Source organism: Phragmites australis, chromosome 6 (assembly GCF_958298935.1).
Source record: "Phragmites australis chromosome 6, lpPhrAust1.1, whole genome shotgun sequence".
Lineage (NCBI taxonomy): Eukaryota > Viridiplantae > Streptophyta > Magnoliopsida > Poales > Poaceae > Phragmites > Phragmites australis.
In genome coordinates, this window is record NC_084926.1 from 9917056 (window position 1) to 9935918 (window position 18863).

Consider the following 18863-nt stretch of genomic DNA (forward strand, 5'->3'; position numbering starts at 1 on the left):
CCACACGATTGGGATCGAGATGCCAGGGTCCACTGCCAGCCAAAACGTTACCGACCGATACTGTCATTGCTGCATGCATGATTTGGCCCGAGCTTTGCGATTCTGTATCGTGGTGATGCTGCACGACCTGCTCCCGTCTCGAGCATGAGGACGTCGTCTTTGTTGTCGCCCCGCTGTCGATCGTCTCCTGTCGCCCTCATGCTCGGTGAGACGGAACGCTACAGGCTCGTGCTGTATCTTCCATGAGATATCGGCTAGTTTTAGGCGGAATCTGGAAGCTTCTGCGTCGATGACTGCTGAAAGAGTGCGACAGCTCGACGATCTCCCACGGCATCGAGACCCTTCCGCCGTTCTCGCAACTGCGCGTAGAGCGCTGTGCCATTTCCAGCTCGAATCAGAACGGCGTGTGCACGAGTCTTGGCTGTGTTTAGTTGCCTGCAGGAGCTTTACTGTTATGTACTATATATTTAGTTTGAGAGTAACTATACTGAATAGAGTTATATTTATGGAAATAAAGAGTTATTTATAGAAATGAAGAGTTATTTATAGAAATAAAGTGTTTTTAATTAACTGTATCTGTCTTGATAGACTGAACTGAATTTCTATTCGGTTAACCGAATTTAAGGTCACATGAGAAGATATAACAGTTAAGATTGTAATGCGTTACTGGTATAAAGATAATTTTATAATACTGATAAGTAGATCTATCTGCATCATCGAGCTAGCTACAGAATAAAATTCAAATCGGGTTTCACTCCTAACCTAAAATAATACCGTATATTTATATCCATCAGACCATATTATAACAATAGATACCAGTAATTAAATAGCCTTTTTTTTTAAATTATACGTGTCGACCGAATCACACGATTCACACGGAGGCAAATTCTAACCACCAAACACCCGCTTGAATTTCCGTCGACACATCGCCCGTTTGGGCCGTCCGAGGCCTGCCGGGCGGCCGATACCGCAAGTTCTCTCCACTGCCGCGGCTCGCTGTGTCCCGTGCGCCGCGCGGAGCGGTCCACGCATTCAGCGGCACGGCACCTCGGCTCCGTGGAATAATATCGGGCCACGTACGGACGTACCCGACTCCCGGCATGGCTGCTGCCTGCGAGCGGCTGCCGTTCCGAACCGAGCACCGTCTCGACCCTTCAACCACGCCCTGCGATTCCGTCTGCAGTCCGCTTGCCATCGCTACTCGCTACCGTGTCTGGGGATCGGGCCGACGTGTGCGCTCAATCGCACAGCTGCTCGCTCGGCACGGATGCGGCGATTCAAGGGCACCACGCACGCTTCCTGTAATCCAGTCCTTGCTGCGAGAGCAGAGGAGTGGAGAGCTGGTTAAGGCTAGGGCTTCAGCAGGGGTTGGGTGGGACGGGGCTTCGCGGTTCGGCCGTGACGTCGGCTGCCGACAGACGCTGCCACGCCGGGAGGTGGAGCAGAGGAGCACAGAGAAAGAGAGAGAGAGAACAGGGACGAGTTTGCAAAAATTCCAGGATAATCGAGAATCAAACCAGGGCCAGTTTCGTAAAATTATGGGTCGCGAATAATAATCTTCGAAATCTCTGGATCGCAATCCGAACCAGAGTCTTTTTGCAAAAATTCGGATCGCGATCTAAACAAGGGTCTTTTTTCCAAAAAGTCGGATCGCGATAAACAAAAAGCTGCGATCCAAACTAGGGCTCTTTTTGAAAACATTCGGATCGCGATTAGATCCAAAATAGGGTCCTGTTTGCAAATATTCCGGGGTGGCAATATGGCAGCCGGCGAGGTCGCGCTGCCGCCGACGACCTCCGCTACCTCGGTTGCCATCCTCCCCGCGCGAGCCTCTGTCAGGTTCGTGCGCCTAGCCGCTGCCTGTATCTCCCCTCGCGAGCCACTCATGGCCCTAGCCCCTAGCTCCTCCGGACTTCCCTAATCCCTAGTGCCCTTGGTGGCCTCAGGACGATGGGAACCAGCAGACAACAATGATTTCGGGCCGTATGACTCGATGGTTCGGATCGAAGAACCAAACTCCGACCAGCCGTGGGGTCGTCTGGCGCGCCGCTGCTGTGGCCGTCGACCCAACAGTGCGAACCCTCGCCCCCGTCCGCTGTTCGCGAAGGCAGGTAAGGATCCGGTTCCGCTCAAACATTACAGTAAGATATGAGAAGTATTCGGTTGATATCGATTGATTTCACATTGTAAGACACATATGCTAATTTTTTAGGCAGTGGAGATGAAGCATCTAGCATGAGCTGCTGCATCCGCATTGAGGGATGCATCATTTCCCATGCTGTTGCTGTTGCCACTCGAGAATGGCCGAACGGAGCGCCCTGTTTGGGGTGAGCTCGCGGTGTGCGAGTCTCAGGTTGGTCATGGGCGATGTGTCGCGCCTACTGTCGAGCCATCGCCTGATTGCTTCTGCTTCGTATGTGAACCCGTCTGCTGCGATGTGAGGATCACTCATCACCTCCTGTCCACAATGCATCAGACAATGAGGGGTAAATTCAGAATTGAGAAGCTTCAGTCTCAACTATCTAAACCACTGTTGGCACATCGTTGATTCAACATTGTGTGCGAGGTTTTTATTGAATCATTATGGACTTAGAGTCACTAACCTGCAAAATTGGACAGATGAATTGTGATGGAGTGGAAGTGTCATCTGAAAATGATGCAGATGGAAATGGTCCATTGGTAAGGGTTGTGGCTTTCATCAGTGGCTCGATCACCTCCCATGCTTCCCCTGCAAGATCTGGCTGCTGCCTCCCACTCAAATTAGCACATCTCAGTCCAAGATCGGCAAGCTTTTTGGCCTGCATGAAAGGCCAGTCCCTTGCGGAGGCATCCATGATGGAATCCAATTGCCCCTTCTCCATCGCTTCTTGCACTATCTCAGCAATCCTTTCCGGTGATCTCCCTGTCAGTAGGTGGAGGATGATAATGCCAAACGAGTGCACGTCAGACCACAACATGAGCTCCCTTGTTGACAGGAATTCACCCCGGTCCATATGGTGAAGTGTCCCTCTACTGTTCTTTGTACGGTGATGATGCAGGTTGGTGGTTGTTATGTTCGACTGTTTGAGAAGCTGGCAGATGCCCAAGTCTCCCAGCTTGCCGATGAAGTTGGCGTCGAGGAAAATGTTGGCCGGCTTTAGATCACCGTGAACAATTGGATGAGGCTTGTGTGAGTGGATGAAGGCCAAAGCCGAGCATATGTCCCCAATAATCCTGGTATGCACCCTCCATGTCAGAGGTGGTGTGTTGTTCTTGCATAAGAGCCGGTCCTCAAGGCTACCGTTTGGGAGGAACTCGTACACCAAAGCAAGATCCCCAGGGCATGCTCCTACCAGCGTGACAAGGTTAGGATGCCTCACTCTAGCAAGAACAGCAACCTGCAATGGTGGTGCCACAGGTATAACAATAATGATGCCACTGCTCTTTCTGAAAAAGGAGAATTATAGTGTTGAAGAGAAGTGATCTTAATTACCTCTTGATGGAACTTTTCCTGTCCTTTCAAGCTTTGAGGATGAAGCAACTTTATAGCTACATTTGTGTTGCGGAGGAAACCTTTATAGACGCTTGCAACTTCATCTTTGCTAATCTTGAATTCTGCGTCAAATCCTTTGGTTGCTTGCTGCAGCTCGACAAATGAGAACCCATTGTTCAGAGTTTCAGTGGTCACTGAGGCTCCTTGTTTGTTCTTTCGGCGGAACTCTTGGGCTTCTGTAACTGCAGTCTCTCTCTCATGCAGTAACTTGTCATGTTTTGCTTGGAGCTCTTGGAGAAGCTGTTTGCTGTGTGCAAGCTTTTCTTCATGAACTTTAATGGCAGACTTGATATCAATCATATGTTTGCCATGTACCTCGTGCAGCTGTCTTTTTGTTGCTTGAATTTCCTGCTTCCGTATTGCCATTTTCTCCTTCATTGCTTCCCGTTTTTTCACCTCATGTATATGTCGATGCTCCAGGTCGTTAATCTATAAGAACACTCAACATTCTGATCAGAACCTGCAATTTGTATTGCAGACCAATGGTTCAAAAAGTCTTACCCTTTGAAGAGCTGAGAGCAGATCTCATTCAGCTTTTCTTCTTCTGTTAGTTTCTTCAGACGCATCCTTTTCAAAAGATCAGTTAGATATTCTAAACGATTTTTAGCGATAGACTGAATTTTAGGTACATAATGTCACACTTACAACTTGTTCCAGTCTGAGTTTCTGCTCTTTTACATCTTGTAGATCGTAATACAGTTTATCTCGTTGCCTCTTTGTTTCTTCAATATTTGTCCTCTATCTTGTTACTTGCTCCTCCATATCTTCCCTCCGTGCCTTCTCACTTCGGAGCAAACGCTCCACCTCTTTAACCTGTAAGAATGCACATTTTGCATCATGCACTTCCTTGAGTTGAACTGTAGACTCCTGAAGTAAAGCACTTACTCTTTGAAGCATTGAAAGCATATCCATTTCGATCTTTTGGCATTTCTTAGATTCCTCACATGATTGTTTTACGAAATGCTCAGTAATTTCTTCCACATGATCATTTGCAGTAGATTTAATCTGAGTTATCTGTTGTTCAAGCACGAGCTTATGCTTTTTTGAGTCCTGCAATTCATCAGATAATGTGTGGCATCGCCTTTTCATTTTGTCGATCTCTAGCCTCTGTCTAGCAAACGTCTTCTTGATTTCTTTCTTCTGGCTCACCTCGTGAAGATATGAATCTTCCAACTCTTTAATCTGCAAGGAGAGTTTGGTCATACTTCCTTCACCTAAAAGAGATTAATTATAGCTGGTCTTATAAAGGTGTGTCATGTTGATGATCTGAGGGGTTACTTTCGTTACTTTACAAATAATGCAAGCTGCAATATGGATCCATAAAACAAAGCTTACTCTTTCAAGTGCTGAAAGCAGGTCCATTTCGGCTTTGCAGAGTTTGTTACGTTCTTCATTGGCTTCATCCTTCGACAGCTCAGCTTCAGTGCACGAATCTTGAAGTTTATCATACATTTCTTCATGTATCCTTGGTTCGTCTTTCTGTGTGATACCATTAAGAGTTTAAATTATTTTGATGATTTATCACTGAGTGTTAGCACTCTGAGTTATTTAATACAGTACATACCAGATCACATGCTGATGCTGGCACCAAGTAGACATTATCATATTCATGAGTTGGAGAATGCATCATTGGTATTACTTCGTTTCTATCACCAATAATCACAGGTAGAGCTGTGGCTCCGGAGAAGCTGACGGCATCATCAGTTCTTGATGATCCATACTCTATCATTCCCCAGTCTGGGTTCATTGTCACAATGAAAAGAACAAGTGTGACTACTTTCAAAAGGAAAAATGACAGCATTGCTAGTACTTTACAGAAGACATAAGTTTAATGTGGTGGAGTTTATTTATGAACCCTGTTGATGCTAAATTCATGTTAGACAACATTACAAACTACATATCGATATCTTTGGGCTTCATTCTACTAAGATGACAATTTGATTATGTAAGCATAAAATCATTTTCTTACTGACTTAAAAAAAGTCAAATGGCTATTTCACGAGAATGACATGATTTGTCATTCTAAATATGCTTAGGATAGTCACCTCCGAACAAATAGTCCCAATCATTCATTGCTGTTGCAACCAATGAGCTTGAAGTGTATCCTTTTGGGCTTGATACTTCGTATTCCAACCCAGCCAGTGCCATTGATCTCATTTGGTTTAAAATATTTTACGCTGGTGATGGTGATGCATTGCTTTGTGCAGGTGACAGAGGTATTGCAGGAATGTTTTCTTTTGCTTCCCTGTAAGTTTGATATGCAATATTAGTGATTTTTCAGTCATTTGGAACAGTACTTTACTGGCTTTACTACTTAAGAATATTTCTAACTGGGACAATCAGATGTTGAGTTGTGGTTGAGAGCACACTTCAGCTAAACTTGAATTTACTATTTTTAGATATAAAAGTCCGAAAAGATACTAAAACTGCAGGTGGCAAATGAACCTCACTCTGCTTTACCTTGTACATATCAAATGCCCTTTACAAGTAAACCATATCTTGCACAATGGAGCTGCTGTCTCCATCAGCTTGAGTGCTGTCTTCGACATTGGTGTTTTCATTTCCCTACAGTTTGAGAACATTGGTTAGAATGTGCGATCATGAAGTAATTCTAAGACACTGATCTAAGCCTGCTAGCTGCATGCACCGCTTGCTTGTTCATTAATTCTGTTGCCTGCTGATCAACTCCTGACAAAACTATAAATCTCTCAGGTAATTAAATTCTAAATATAGTGATGTTTGCATTAATAGAATAATATTTGAATCATAGATAGTCATCTTATCACTGCATCCAGTTTTAGGATTAAGGGTGATTAGAAACACTAGATCTGGTAATTGTGATCATACCTTGAGTAATGTTGGTCTGCAGCTGCTCCCATGACAAGCTTGGTGATGCTATGAATGGCAATGAGCTCATGAAGTCCTTTAGCAACATCGTCCATCTCAATTATTACTTTCTCACAACTAACCTGGAACAGGATAATTTCATATTTATCCTGTCGAAATTGTTCTCAATGACGATCATAGTCTTATCGAAAATACTGATTCTCGAGTTAATTCACGACGGTGGAAAAACCGAAAACCCTAAGCTAGTAGCAACAATGAAATGATGCAGGTAATTACACCTCAAGATCTTCCCTTGTGCATTTAGCTATCAGAAGAGCATATGAATCTAGGTTTTCCTCTGCCTTTTCTCTCTTAAGCTTACTGTAGTCTTTGACATCGTCCGGTTTCATGCTGGTATGATCCCTCACTGAAATACAACAGAAAAAAACAAGCTGTTCAAAAGGTAGCAGACACAATCAGGATGTAGGAATTTCTGGCTAAGTTATTGTGCTATGATGGATTTTTTTGGAGTTTTAAGGTATCTCATGACCCAGTGATTTTCTTTGCTGAGAAAAGATTCCAATATTTCTTTGCTGAACAATATTGTTGGTTATATATCATGAGTATTGAGTAGTTTCTTCTGATCATTAGTGATGCTTTTGCAGTCTCCAGGTTGCACAGCTATCTACCGTGCTCCTCAGGAAAAGAAGACAGGTACGTCAAAATTTTTAACATTTCCAGAGAATTTACCGGATCAAAAGGAAAACGTTAGAGAGAAAGGAAATTTACTCATGACGATCGCTTGTGCAGGGATATGGACGTGAGCTATCACAATCCTGGACCCATCGTTGGCCAGGTTGTGCAGCGCCCACAGCAAGGTGCTCTCCCCATCGCTGACCTCTTCAGGTAATGCAACGAACACCTTGTCGTTGGCATTGGCAGGTGGGCTCAGCTCGTCCAGCTCGTCCCCGATGTCCCATAGGGATCCCGGCGATGAGGTGGCGGGGCTGCACCTTGCGCTCCACAACGGCTCCCACACCTCGTGCTCTCCGCCGTCTCCCTCCATTGTTGCTTGTGATCAATGTGATGATCAGGAAACAAGCTGCAGTCTGCCCGGCGGCTGCAACTTCCGTAAGTGCTTCATAAATAGAGGACCTCGGTAGGGTGAGCACCTTGCTTCTGTAGTGATATCAGAAGCTAAATTGGAAAGGGACGTGTTGAGTCAGCCGTGTAACGAGTCAGTGCCGAATATATTTGTACTTGGTGCATTGACCTAGCAGTTAACAATCCAAAGTGCCGAATAAACATGTCGAACGCATACATGTCTAGCTGACGTGGGATGTTATGTAGGGAATGATTCATGATTTTGCGTGTGGGGCTAGAGGATCGAGTTGAACCACCAAACCAACAAGTTATGTTGAAGTCAGCGAAGTTTAGAGTTGCAAATTATTGTCATCAATCACCAACCATGGACTTGCGATTTTTTTAAAGGATGGACTTGCGAGTTGCGATCAAGTTTGATTACATTCGGCAGCAGCGCTATGGCTGCACCGTAACAAAGTTTATTCTTCACTTCTCTTATATAATATAAAATTTTATTATAAACTAATTTATGTGAGACATATAATCAAAGTATGATCAATTTCAGATATATTATTAAAAATTGATTAACTATGTGCATATAATCAATTTTCCCTCCGCACACCGATGCTGATTCTTCCGCCTGTGGCTTTTTGGCGCGTAGGGATGACAACGGGTCGGAGTGGTGGTACGGTTGAGACTTTGTATCTCTGTCTTTCCTCTCGTCGGTGGTAACTGTCGGGTGATTGAATTTCTAGAACAGCGGCAAGTGAGTTGTGCCTTGCCTTGTTCATCAGTGTTTTTCATTGATTTACTTTGTGAGTATTTCCCCTTTTTCTTCTATTCTGGACAGTACTGAAGGTTGATTCATGTGTATGCTCAGTTATGAAAAATTGGTGCTGAGGCTGAGCATAATCTTGAGTACAATAGTTGGACCTGTGTATATTCTCTAGTCTATCTGTGATTTCTGGTAGCCACCGGATGCTATATTCAATGCAAATATGTGTCTGCTCTATTCTTGTTCACCGAGGTATATAAGTTCTTGTGGTTCTCAGTGGACTACCATTTTTGTGATCCTAGACTGAGGGTTGCTATCAGTACATATTGTGATTGCCTTTTATGCTTCTAGGATCAATAGCTATTTTAACAATTCAGTTTATCTCTGTTTGTGCTATTGTCTCTGGTCAAATCCTATACGTTTTTGCTTTTAGGCAGCAGCATAGTCTAAGATCGTTAGATAGTTATAGAGAGTTTTTGCTCAGGTTATGTGACTAGCTGTTATCCTAAGATTTTGTCCGGTCAATAATGTTTACCATAAAACAGTTACCGAGCAAGATTTTGTATGTCCTGGGGCTAACTGCCATATTCACTCTGAGAGCACTTCGCTTTTTATTTGTTACCTGCTGTGTGTGTCTATTTGAACACATGATGATGAGTACAATCATTTACTTTTGTTGTTCTTATGTTTCAAGGTTATGTATAATGGATATCTTATGTTATTCTCTTGTATTTTGATATATGATTTAATATCCATGCTCATATTATCACACTATTATATACAACGGTTTTTACCATTGAAGCTAAAATAAACTAATGATAACTAGCACGGTAGCCCATGTTTAAATATCTCTGCAGCAAGGTTTACATTCAAGCATACAGTCACTGGATTTTGAGTTCTTGTCAATTGCTGAGGTGCAGGCTACTAATATACTTAATTTTACTCTAAGTTGTAATAATACTGACATGACGAATATTTTAGGAATTTCTATGTATATATACTCACTGTAAGTGTTATCTATTTAACCCTGTATGACATGACATGCATTGTTTACCTTAGTAGAACATTAAGCAATAAATGCACAATACTGTTGAGGATAGTGCTTTTCATATCAACTGCCTTTGTATGAAGAAAATTCAGCGGTAAGCATAGACAAATCATTATTTAAAAGGAACAACATATACAGATCTAAGTCAAGAATATGAAAGGCCAATTGGAAGTGCTGGAGAGGTTAATTAGGTGGTAAGCAGAATTAGTCATTAGGTCATAGAAGGAAACAATCATGAAAGGATACTTGCCTGGTTCAACATTTTAGGGCCGTCTGCAAATGAAGCAACCTAGAGCAAGTTGATTAATTCATGACAGTTTCTGCACTCCATCATTCTTCTTCATCATCTTGTTTTCTTTGTCTTTTTTCTTCATCAATAGTAGCTCGTTTTTCCCAAATATGGTGATGCCTTAAGCTTTCTTACTTTCTTCTACCTTTTGTTTTCCATCCTTTTTCTTTTCTTTTTTTTTGAAGAACCTTCGAAAAGGATAGAAAGTTCCTATAATTCACTTAAGAAGAATGTAATTGAACTAGTTTATGAGAGAAATTGAACTCGAAAACTATATAACCGCACGATTTATTAAAAGAAAAACTGGCAAAACTCTGATAACGACCGAAAGCGACCACGACGACCATTTAAGGCAGAGCACCAACACACTGGACACTCCAACCTTGAATAAAACCACTCCAACCTGCATATGCATGGACACTAGAGAGAGAGAAAAAAGGAGATGACATTTGTATAGTGTCTCGTTTAGCATAAACACATGGTCTTAAGGTCCATCTGTATAGTGTCTCGTTTCTTACTAATAAGTGAAGAATAGAAATTCGTGGACAAGGGTTGGATTTATTTCTTTTTATTCAAATCATCTCTAAAGAAGCGAAGAGATGCGTGAAACGCAAAGGGGAAGCGGAATCCTATAATTCGCCGATTCGGATTCATTGCTCAAGAGAAAAACAGTAACCCGAGCGTCAACGGATACTTACTGACGGGGATCGTCTGCGCGGGACAGTGGACATGAGCTATCACGAATTCACGATCATGGCGCCCTCGTTGCCCAGGTTCTGCAGCGCCCACAACAACGTGCTCCTCTCGTCCTCCGCCGCCGGGCTTCCCGGCATGTGAACCGCACCGGCGGCGCCCTCCATTCCAGCCGCTGTTGGCACGGAGACAGTTGAGCTGGAAGGATATGTAGCATGAACCCGCGTTGAGAACCTCCGATGGCTGTATTCCGATCGACTGATCGACGAGGCAGTACTACTCTGCAGCAGTGCGCGTTCCCCGTCCGGAACTAGAAAAAAGAATTGAACAAAGAAGGTCAATTGCAGCTCGACCATTTCGTCTCCGAAAAAATATATTAGTTAACGTTAACCTATTTTATTTTGGGTTGATACATTACCAGTACGCCCCTATCCCCCTAACAAATGAAGTGAAACTGTTTTTTTAGATGAAATGAAACTGATGTTGAATTAAAAAAAGTCTGCCAGCGGATTTTGTTTGAACTTATGTTTGACCAACTCGAGCAGCCCAGCTACAGCGATTCCCTGTTTCTCCTATCTAGGCTGGTCAGGAGAGTTTTTATTTTAATTTTTTATAAATTTAACAGAAATAGATGGTCATTTCAAAAAATTGAGGAACTAAACGTCTATCACACACCCGGACCTGGATCCTCTCCCATAATCGCGATTATTGCAGAGAGTTACTGTTTAAACAGTGTAATGTGTCTACTGCTACAGTACCCTACATTAATGATTACTGTAGTAAAGTACTGGAGCAACAGTACTTCGGTCCATTGTAGAGTCAATTTCTACTGTTTATAGGTACTGTAGCATTCCCATCTGGGTCACTAGATTTTGATCCGACGGCTGTAAACATCCCCTAATGCACATCAATGTTGATCCTCTTCAGTGGCTTCCTCCACTGCAAGGATCCCGATCGCACCCATTCATATCTGAAAGTTGTAGTAGTTTTTTGATATTTAAATAGTTTCAAATGAAAAAATGATTAAATAAAAAATTATAGATCTCATCAAAGACTATAATTCTCACACAAAAATCATCTCCATCCTATTATATATAAAAAATTTATAATTATTCGAATATGTGCTACGCAATGAGGTAACCATGTCGTCCATAAAATCCAGTGACAAATCACATAAATGGATACAAATTGTGGGCCCTACCAGTCGCCCTCCATTTGAGCGATTTTATTTGTCACCCCACGTGCAGGCGAAGAATGTCTATTTTTGTTATTTTTTGAAATGGCAGTCTGGTTTTCTTAAATAAATAAAAAGAAAATACATTCTAAATAAAAATTCTTGGCCACGAACCTTGTTGGGCTAGTCAATATCTGGAGTCATACAGGCCGTAAGTAGCTATTGAACCGTCCCCCCGGCCTGTGTTTGAATTGGACAGCTAGGCTCAAATGGGCCCACGAAATTTTGTGGGATTCCAAGCAGGCGCGCCAGCATTTGGGCTTCGCAATCGTTAACGACGGAGCGGTGGGCCCACACCTGTGGTCGGTCGGGCGAATGGGCACCCGGCCGCATCTAGCGGCGCCGCCTGCGGTCGCCCAGCCCTTGCCGCGCCTGCGCGCCATACACCGCCGTCGGGGCGCCGCTCCCGGGCCCTGTGTGCGCTTCGCGGCGCTTCCGGCCGCTGCAATGCACCGCGCACTGCGCCGGGGCCTCGCGGCTTCGCCCCCTGTCGGACGGCCTGCTTCCACCGTGGTCGTTTGCCCGGTCGCCCCGCCGTCGCACCATTCGCCCCGGCCGGTGTCGTTACAGACGGAGGCGGATCAGATTCCACTCCAGATCCTGATAGGTATGTCGAATTCTCAATCGGATTCGTTTTAAAACGGTGCGCCCTTAGTAGCACTAGGCGCTGCAAAATCACGTACAGAAGCACACCATGCTCCGGAACACTAAAAAAGTTCCCCCTTTTTTTGTTCCTTTTTTGAACAACTTTGGATCCATCAAAACTCCATCCAAATTGTATGCACACGATTTACAGTTGAGATGAAGCATCCGATAACATGTAGCTGCATGCGCGCTTCCGAAATGGTCATCTCGACAGCAGCTGCAGCTGCTGTTGCCACTCGAGGATCGCCGAGCGGAGCGCCCTATTCGGGGTGAGCTTACTGTGCGCGAGCTTCAGGTTCGTCATCGGCGACGTGTCGTGCCCACTGTCGAGCCATCCCTTGATCGCCTCGGCCTCGTACGTGAACCCGTCCTCCGCGATGTGAGGATCGGTCATCACCTCCTGAAAGATTGGGCAGACGAAGTAGGACGGCGCATGGGCGTCATCGGACGACGACGCCGCGAACGACGGCCGCGCGGCTGTGAGCGACGCGGCCTTCATGAGGGGCTCCACCACCTTCCACACCTCCCCCGCGAGGTCCGGCCGGCGCCGCCGGCTCATCTCCGCGCACCGCAGGGCGATGTGCGCGAGCTGGTTGGCCTGCACGAACGGCCAGTCCCCCGCGGTGGGGTCGAGGACGGCGTCCAGCTCCCCTCTCTCCATCGCGTCCTCCACCACCTCGGCGATCCTCTGCGGCGGCCGCCCCGTCAAGAGCCTCAGGATGATGATGCCGAGCGAGTACACGTCGGAACGAGGGGTGAGTTCGTGGGTGGACAGTAACTCCGGGTCCATGTACGCGAAGGTCCCCTTCGGGGTGGTCGTCCGGTGCAGTTTTGTGGTGATGGACCTGGTGATGTCGGACCTGGTGGTGTTGGATTGGTTTAGAAGCCGGCAGATGCCGAAGTCCCCTAGCTTGCTCACGAAGTTGGCGTCGAGGAGGATGTTGCCTGGCTTCAGGTCGCCGTGCACCACCGGGTGCGGCTTGTTCGAGTGGAGGAAGATCAGGGCCGAGCACATCTCGCAGATGATCTTGGTGCGCACCTGCCATGTCAATGGTGGTGTGTTGTTGGCGCACGCGAGCCGGTCCTCGAGGCTTCCGTTGGGGAGGAACTCGTACACTAGGCCGAATGCCTCCCGGCACGCGCCGATCAGCGTGACAAGGTTCGGATGCCGTACTCTACTCAGCACAACAACCTGCATGCAATGACGTCATTATCAGGTCAGCCATGAGTGCCTACATGATTGTATGAAGTGATACGGATGATCTGATGAAATGCATCACCTCTTGGTTGAATTCTGACTGCCCTTGCATGCTTTGCGGGTGCAGTAACTTTATTGCTACGGTTGTATTTCGGAGGAAGCCTTTGTAGACGCTTCCGAATCCACCCTCCCCTATCTTGAGTGCTTCGTTGAAGCCTTGGGTCGCTTGTTCGAGCTCATAGGAGGAGAACTCGGTGCTTAGTGCTAGAGCTGACAATGGCATGGAAATTCTCTGGTCATTCTTCCGCCGCAAGCCTTCAGCTTCAGTTACCGCAGCGTCTCGCTCTTGTTGCAGCTTCTCCTTGTCTGTTTGCAGCACTTGGAGAAGGTATTTGTTCGCCACCATCTTCTCTTCATGATCTTTGATTGCAGACGCCATCTCTGTTATTTGTTGCTCTAGGACGAACTTCTGCTTCTTAACGTCATGCAATTCATTGGACATTGCATCATGCTGTCTTTTCATTTCTTCGATCTCCTGTGCTTGTCTTACAATTGTGCCCTCAATTGTTTTTCGCTGCCTGATCTCATTCTGATATAAGTTCTCCATCTCGTTTGCCTGGAATAGTATATGCCTTTGGTTGGTTCGCACGCTTTGCAATCTGAATACTGCACACCAGGAGCAAAAACTTACCTTTTGAAGAGAAGAAATCATATCTCGTTCCGCTCTTCGGCGCTTGATTGATTCTTCATATGCTTCCTTCTTCGAGAGTTCAGCTTCACTGAGAAGTCTATCATATAGGTCAGCATCAACACCTGGATTCACCTGCGCGGTACCAAAATTATTTCAGACCTCTGTTATTTTTCATTTTTGTAAGTTCATTATTTGCTTGTCATTCTTATGGCTCTTCAACAGAACAGCAGATGGTACATGCCAGCTCACGAGAAGGAGTTGAAAAGTTCTCATCATCAGGTTCTCCCATTTGATGACGCGTCGCTGATCCAGAGATAGTGGCTGCATCATCATTTCTTGATGGATCATACCAGGAGCTTCGCGATCTCCTCCCAAGTTCATCCCAGGAATCGATAGAACTCCTTGGTGTCACGGTAGACTTTCCATTGATGTTAAGTTCAAAGGGCTCGTATAGCCGAGACGGTGTACTGGTTGCTCCTTGAGAGAGATATTGTGCCACTTCTGTTCTCGATCTTCCCAGATCATGTCTTGGGCTTCCATTTGAGCTTGACGCCTCACTCTCCGAGTGGTGGATTGTCATCGATCTCGTATGAGTAGAAGGGCTGCTTGCTGATGACGTTGATGCAACCGTATGTGCTGGTGACAATGGTACTGCAGGAACAGTTGTATACGCTTCCCTACAGTGGTCAGAGGTGATATTAACATTTTCTCACTTTTGCAATGCACTTTACTAATATGGTACTTTACTAGCCACTGATTGGCCAAGTTACTGATACCATAGTAAACAAAAAAAAGCATTTATCTTTGGGGAGCTCATGGCCTACTTGGCTTAACCTTACCTGGTGCATATTAGATGTCCTTTACAAGTAAACCATATCTTGCATGACGAGGCTGCTGCCTCCATCAGTCTGAGTGCCGTCTTGGACTTTAGTGTTTTCATTTCCCTACAATTTTGAGAATAAATATAAGATTTCCCGGAACATGGGATGACTTATTAGGTTTGAAATTGCGAATAACCAAAAATATTTTTCTGTTTTCCTTATATTACAAGTTACAATACACACAGAAATCTAGCGACATTTTGTAATGCATTTGCTGATAAGGTATATTTTTCGTTTTGATTATATTTATTATTTTGCAGCTTTAAACTACCAAAATAGCTTGTGAAAGGCACTAGCACTATAACTATCAGGTATGTGATCTTTACTTTGAGTAGTGTTTGTCTGCTGCTGCTCCCATGACAAGCTTGGTGATGCCGTGAAGGGCAATAAGCTCCTCAAGCCCTTTAGCAATATCATCCTTGTCAATTATTAGTTTCTCGTAGCTGACCTGTGGAAGGGAAACAGTGCGTAAATTATCAACTAGGAGACATGTGTGTTTTATAATGTACTGTTCGTGGAATGCATTACTGAGTAGTTTAGTTGGTTCATTAGTTTACTCATGGCGCATCTAAAAAAAAGGTTTACTTATGGCGTAAGAGAGGTGGAGAAGAGCACCTTTAGTCTTCTGCACATGACAACATATTCATCTAGTTTCTCCTCTGCCTCTGCTCGCACCTTCTTCCTGTGATCGTTGACCCGTTGTGGGTTCACCGTGCTGTAATGAACTTTTGCACCCACTGAAAAATAACATAATAAGGACAATCCTTTGAAGTCTGACCTCTGAAGCAGTATATACCATGGACGAATTTCTGAATTCTAACTGCATCATGGCAAGCATGCAAGGTCTAATAGTGTTGCTAGTCCCATGATTTCGTTGAGGATATTTATGCGTGTTGCTTTCAGTGTACAGTCTATTCGATTGTTTTTTCATGCAGACAATAATACAAGACAAACAAATGAGGAGGCTTTCACATTGGAGTCGGCTGGGGCACAAGCTCAAACTTGGCCTGCAGAGGCAGATGGAATTTCCTTTTGGACCGGTGCAAATGGGAGGTGGGTGCGGCAGCTCAGCTAGCATAGAATGAGCAGATATCGCTAAGCTTGCGGCAGTAGCTCAGAAGACGAGACATAACTGATGTGCATGACAACATGAGAAATCTTTAGCAGTTATTCAGAGATAGGAACCTCAGGATTGGCAGTCAGCTCTCTGCTCGCCAGAGATAGCCAACGACAAAGCATATCCATTCATTTGAGAAACTGCGAACTCAACTAGATGGAAAACGGCAGGCAGCATCTAAACTTATCTGTAAATCACCCAAAGAAAGCAGGCGTTAAGGAGGCCTTACTCATGGGGATCATCTGTGCGGGGCAGTGGACGTGAGCGATCACGACGCCGGCGCCGTCCTTGGCCAGGTTCTCCACCGCCCACAGCATGGTGCTCTTCCCGTGCCTGATATCCTCGGGGACGGCCACGAAAACCCTTTCCACCGGCGGCGGGCTCGCCTCCTCCACCTCACCGTGGCTGCTCACCGACGTCCTGAAGCTGTACTGCGAAGACGTGTCCCACCGCCTGTGCGCCGCACCACCGGCGCCCTCCATCCTTCCAGCCGTTGTTGGCGCTTGACACGGAGACGGTTGGGGGTGCAGTGAGTTGCATGAGATCTCTTTATCCTTGCCCTGTTGTGTTGCTTGGTTCGTTGGCTATGTGCTTCGTGATTGACCCAGGTGAAGTCAACTCTTCTTGAATTATACCTTCTCGGTATGCGTTTTCAGATACCGAGAACTCTCGGTTTGTCTGTCCGATAATAAAAAAAAGTTGATAGTTGTCTCGTTCCTGGATTGTACTGTTCATGAACTTGATTTTTCTCCAACTAATCAATTGAATGTCGGCGATGACCGCGTGCCACGCACATCATTAAGGGTGCAAATTGATGAACATAATGGTACCTAAATTGATGAATATAATAGCATCCACCTACCTCTTTAGTTTAACAATTATATTAGTTTTTTAAAATTTTGTTTAATTTGAGAAAAATAGTGTTATTGAATTGAAAAAAGGTCGATGGGTACTTGGGTTCACCAATTTGCACCCCTACACATTATTATCATCTATGAAAGCATGCAACTTGGTAGTTTATATTTCATTGTTGGTAGTTTATATTTCATTGTTTTCGTTACGTGTAAGAAAGTGGCGATCACTGTCCTCCAATCGCGCCTACCGATTCTGATTTAAGATCGTTATTGAAGAAGCATGGCACGCCAAGATTGATTCACGGGACGGGTTGGATGATTATTCTAGTTACAGAATTAGAAACATACATAGAGTGCGAAAACATAATGTAAAATACGGAGGGGAATAGTAGAGAAGTTTCAGAATATGGAATATGCTGTGCTGCCTTGCGAAATCAGGACAGACTTGACGATTCCAACGGTGGAAGTCAACTGCAATTGGCCCATATGGTGTAAAAGAATTCAGTTGGCCCATATCTACTCTATGTATGTTTGTACTAAGATGGTCCTGTCTGCCATGAAAATAAAGAGAAACTGACGTTGAATTAAAAAAGAAGTGCTGAGGCAACTCAGAAAACAGAGATCGGGAGACTGACTTGGCCTTCTGCCTGGAGCCAAGCGCGGTTTTGCCCCTGAGATGACAAAAGTACAGGTCAGGCCTGGACGCCTGGTCAATGTGTGACCCACACGTTAACGCTGTTAATATTAATAGACCCGTCATCGTCCTTCCATCCGAGTGCAGGGCTGCAGGCAATTCCTTGCTTGGCAGGCACACACCCAAAGTTGAAGTCTTGGCGTGTTGTTCTGATGACTTTCTTTGGCATTGTGGTCCATTGACCTTCGCCTCTAGGTTATGAATCAAGGAATTTCAAAGTTTTTTCACCGTATACAATTTTCGATAGGAATTTCTGTAACATTCTTACATTCCAATAGCATCACTGTCATGTTCTCCATCCATGAGTCTCTCTCTCTCTCTCTCTCTCTCTCTCTCTCTCTCTCTCTCTCTCTCTCTCTCTCTCTCTCTCTCTCTCTCTCTCTCTCTCTCTCTCTTATATAGAGAATTTAAGAAGTGACAACAATGCTCTAGGTTGTTCTTCTCTTCTCTCTGCAAAGGCTCCTCTTGTATTCAACAAAAAGGTCATCAATCATTTTGTTTGGATTGAGGATTAGCTTAAGGGAGCATCAGGTTTGAGAAGTGCTAGGCTGGGTACTGTTGTATTGTGATGGCAGAACTGTCTGCGCACTATAGCAAACACCACCGAGTTTCAATTGATTGATAATCTATTCAGTCATTTCAGGAGACAAAGGGAACTTAAATACTCCATCCGTTTAAAAATAGGAGACATATTTTATTTTGAAAAATTAAATTTTATATATTTTGATCAATAATTAGTTAAATTATAAGTATATTTAGTATATAAAAATTATACAACTAGATTCATATTTTAAAACTCTTTCACACTACATTAGTTTTGTAGCTATAAACTATATATTTTGTGATGAAATATTGATGAAAGTCTAGCTTTGAAAACCGAGCCAAAACAAAATATGTCTTGTATTCTTCAACGGAGGGAGTACATTGCTCAATATATTCACAGCCTAATGCAGTCAGGGTTCAATTTATCGACGGTAACCAGTCTAAATTCACGGTTACCGAGCTTACCGCTCTAATCCGGTTTAAGAAACCGAACGGTAAACGAATTTGAATTCAAAATCCACTTTTTGAGAAAAATATCATCCCTCAAAAAAATAAAAAAAAATAAAAATTAATCCTAAAAGACACTAGAGACAATTATAAGACCTTCTGTGAAAAACAAATTCAAAAATAATGTTGTTTGCATCATATTCTATAGGGAGAAAGTTTGAAAAAAATAAAAAAAAATTGAAGCGTGCGGCTCAATTATTAACATATATTAAGAAAAAACACTTAACATGCAAACATATATATATATTTTTTA

The 18863-nt window shown here is 44.3% G+C and overlaps 1 protein-coding gene, 2 long non-coding RNA genes and 1 pseudogene across 4 annotated transcripts; 2 read left to right on the forward strand and 2 right to left on the reverse strand.

Annotated features, from left to right (window-relative positions):
- Positions 1-2698: 2698 nt before the first annotated feature.
- On the reverse strand, positions 2699-7424 carry LOC133921591 (U-box domain-containing protein 33-like; annotated as a pseudogene).
- On the forward strand, positions 4659-7309 carry LOC133921593 (uncharacterized). The gene is made up of 3 exons (XR_009910300.1): positions 4659-4780; positions 4889-7072; positions 7169-7309. It is a non-coding gene; the product is annotated as an uncharacterized LOC133921593 (long non-coding RNA).
- A 4368-nt stretch (positions 7425-11792) lies between the features above and the next one.
- LOC133921595 (uncharacterized) lies at positions 11793-16805 on the forward strand. Of its 2 annotated transcripts, none has more exons than XR_009910302.1 (5): positions 11793-12087; positions 13949-14153; positions 14237-14706; positions 15156-15206; positions 15831-16805. It is a non-coding gene; the product is annotated as an uncharacterized LOC133921595 (long non-coding RNA). The 2 variants fall into 2 exon arrangements; XR_009910301.1 differs by having other exon boundaries at positions 13949-14122.
- Positions 12091-16494, reverse strand: LOC133921594 (U-box domain-containing protein 33-like). Its single transcript, XM_062366533.1, has 8 exons — positions 16242-16494; positions 15511-15632; positions 15222-15343; positions 14854-14958; positions 14256-14691; positions 14015-14146; positions 13406-13939; positions 12091-13317 (listed from the first exon to the last, which is right to left on the reverse strand). The coding sequence occupies exons 1-8, from the start codon at positions 16492-16494 to the stop codon at positions 12328-12330; spliced, it is 2694 nt and encodes an 897-aa protein (XP_062222517.1). The 3' UTR covers positions 12091-12327.
- Positions 16806-18863: the final 2058 nt, after the last annotated feature.

Bases quoted from the DNA above. Each gene is read 5' to 3' on its own strand.
- LOC133921594 (XM_062366533.1), bottom strand. From the start codon at position 16,494: ATGGAGGGCGCCGGTGGTGCGGCGCACAGGCGGTGGGACACGTCTTCG. The intron at 14,147-14,255 runs GCATGTACCATC...GGTACCGCGCAG, and splicing joins CAACTCCTTCTCGTGAGCTG to GTGAATCCAGGTGTTGATGC. The intron at 13,940-14,014 runs GTAAGTTTTTGC...ATACTATTCCAG, and splicing joins TGATTTCTTCTCTTCAAAAG to GCAAACGAGATGGAGAACTT.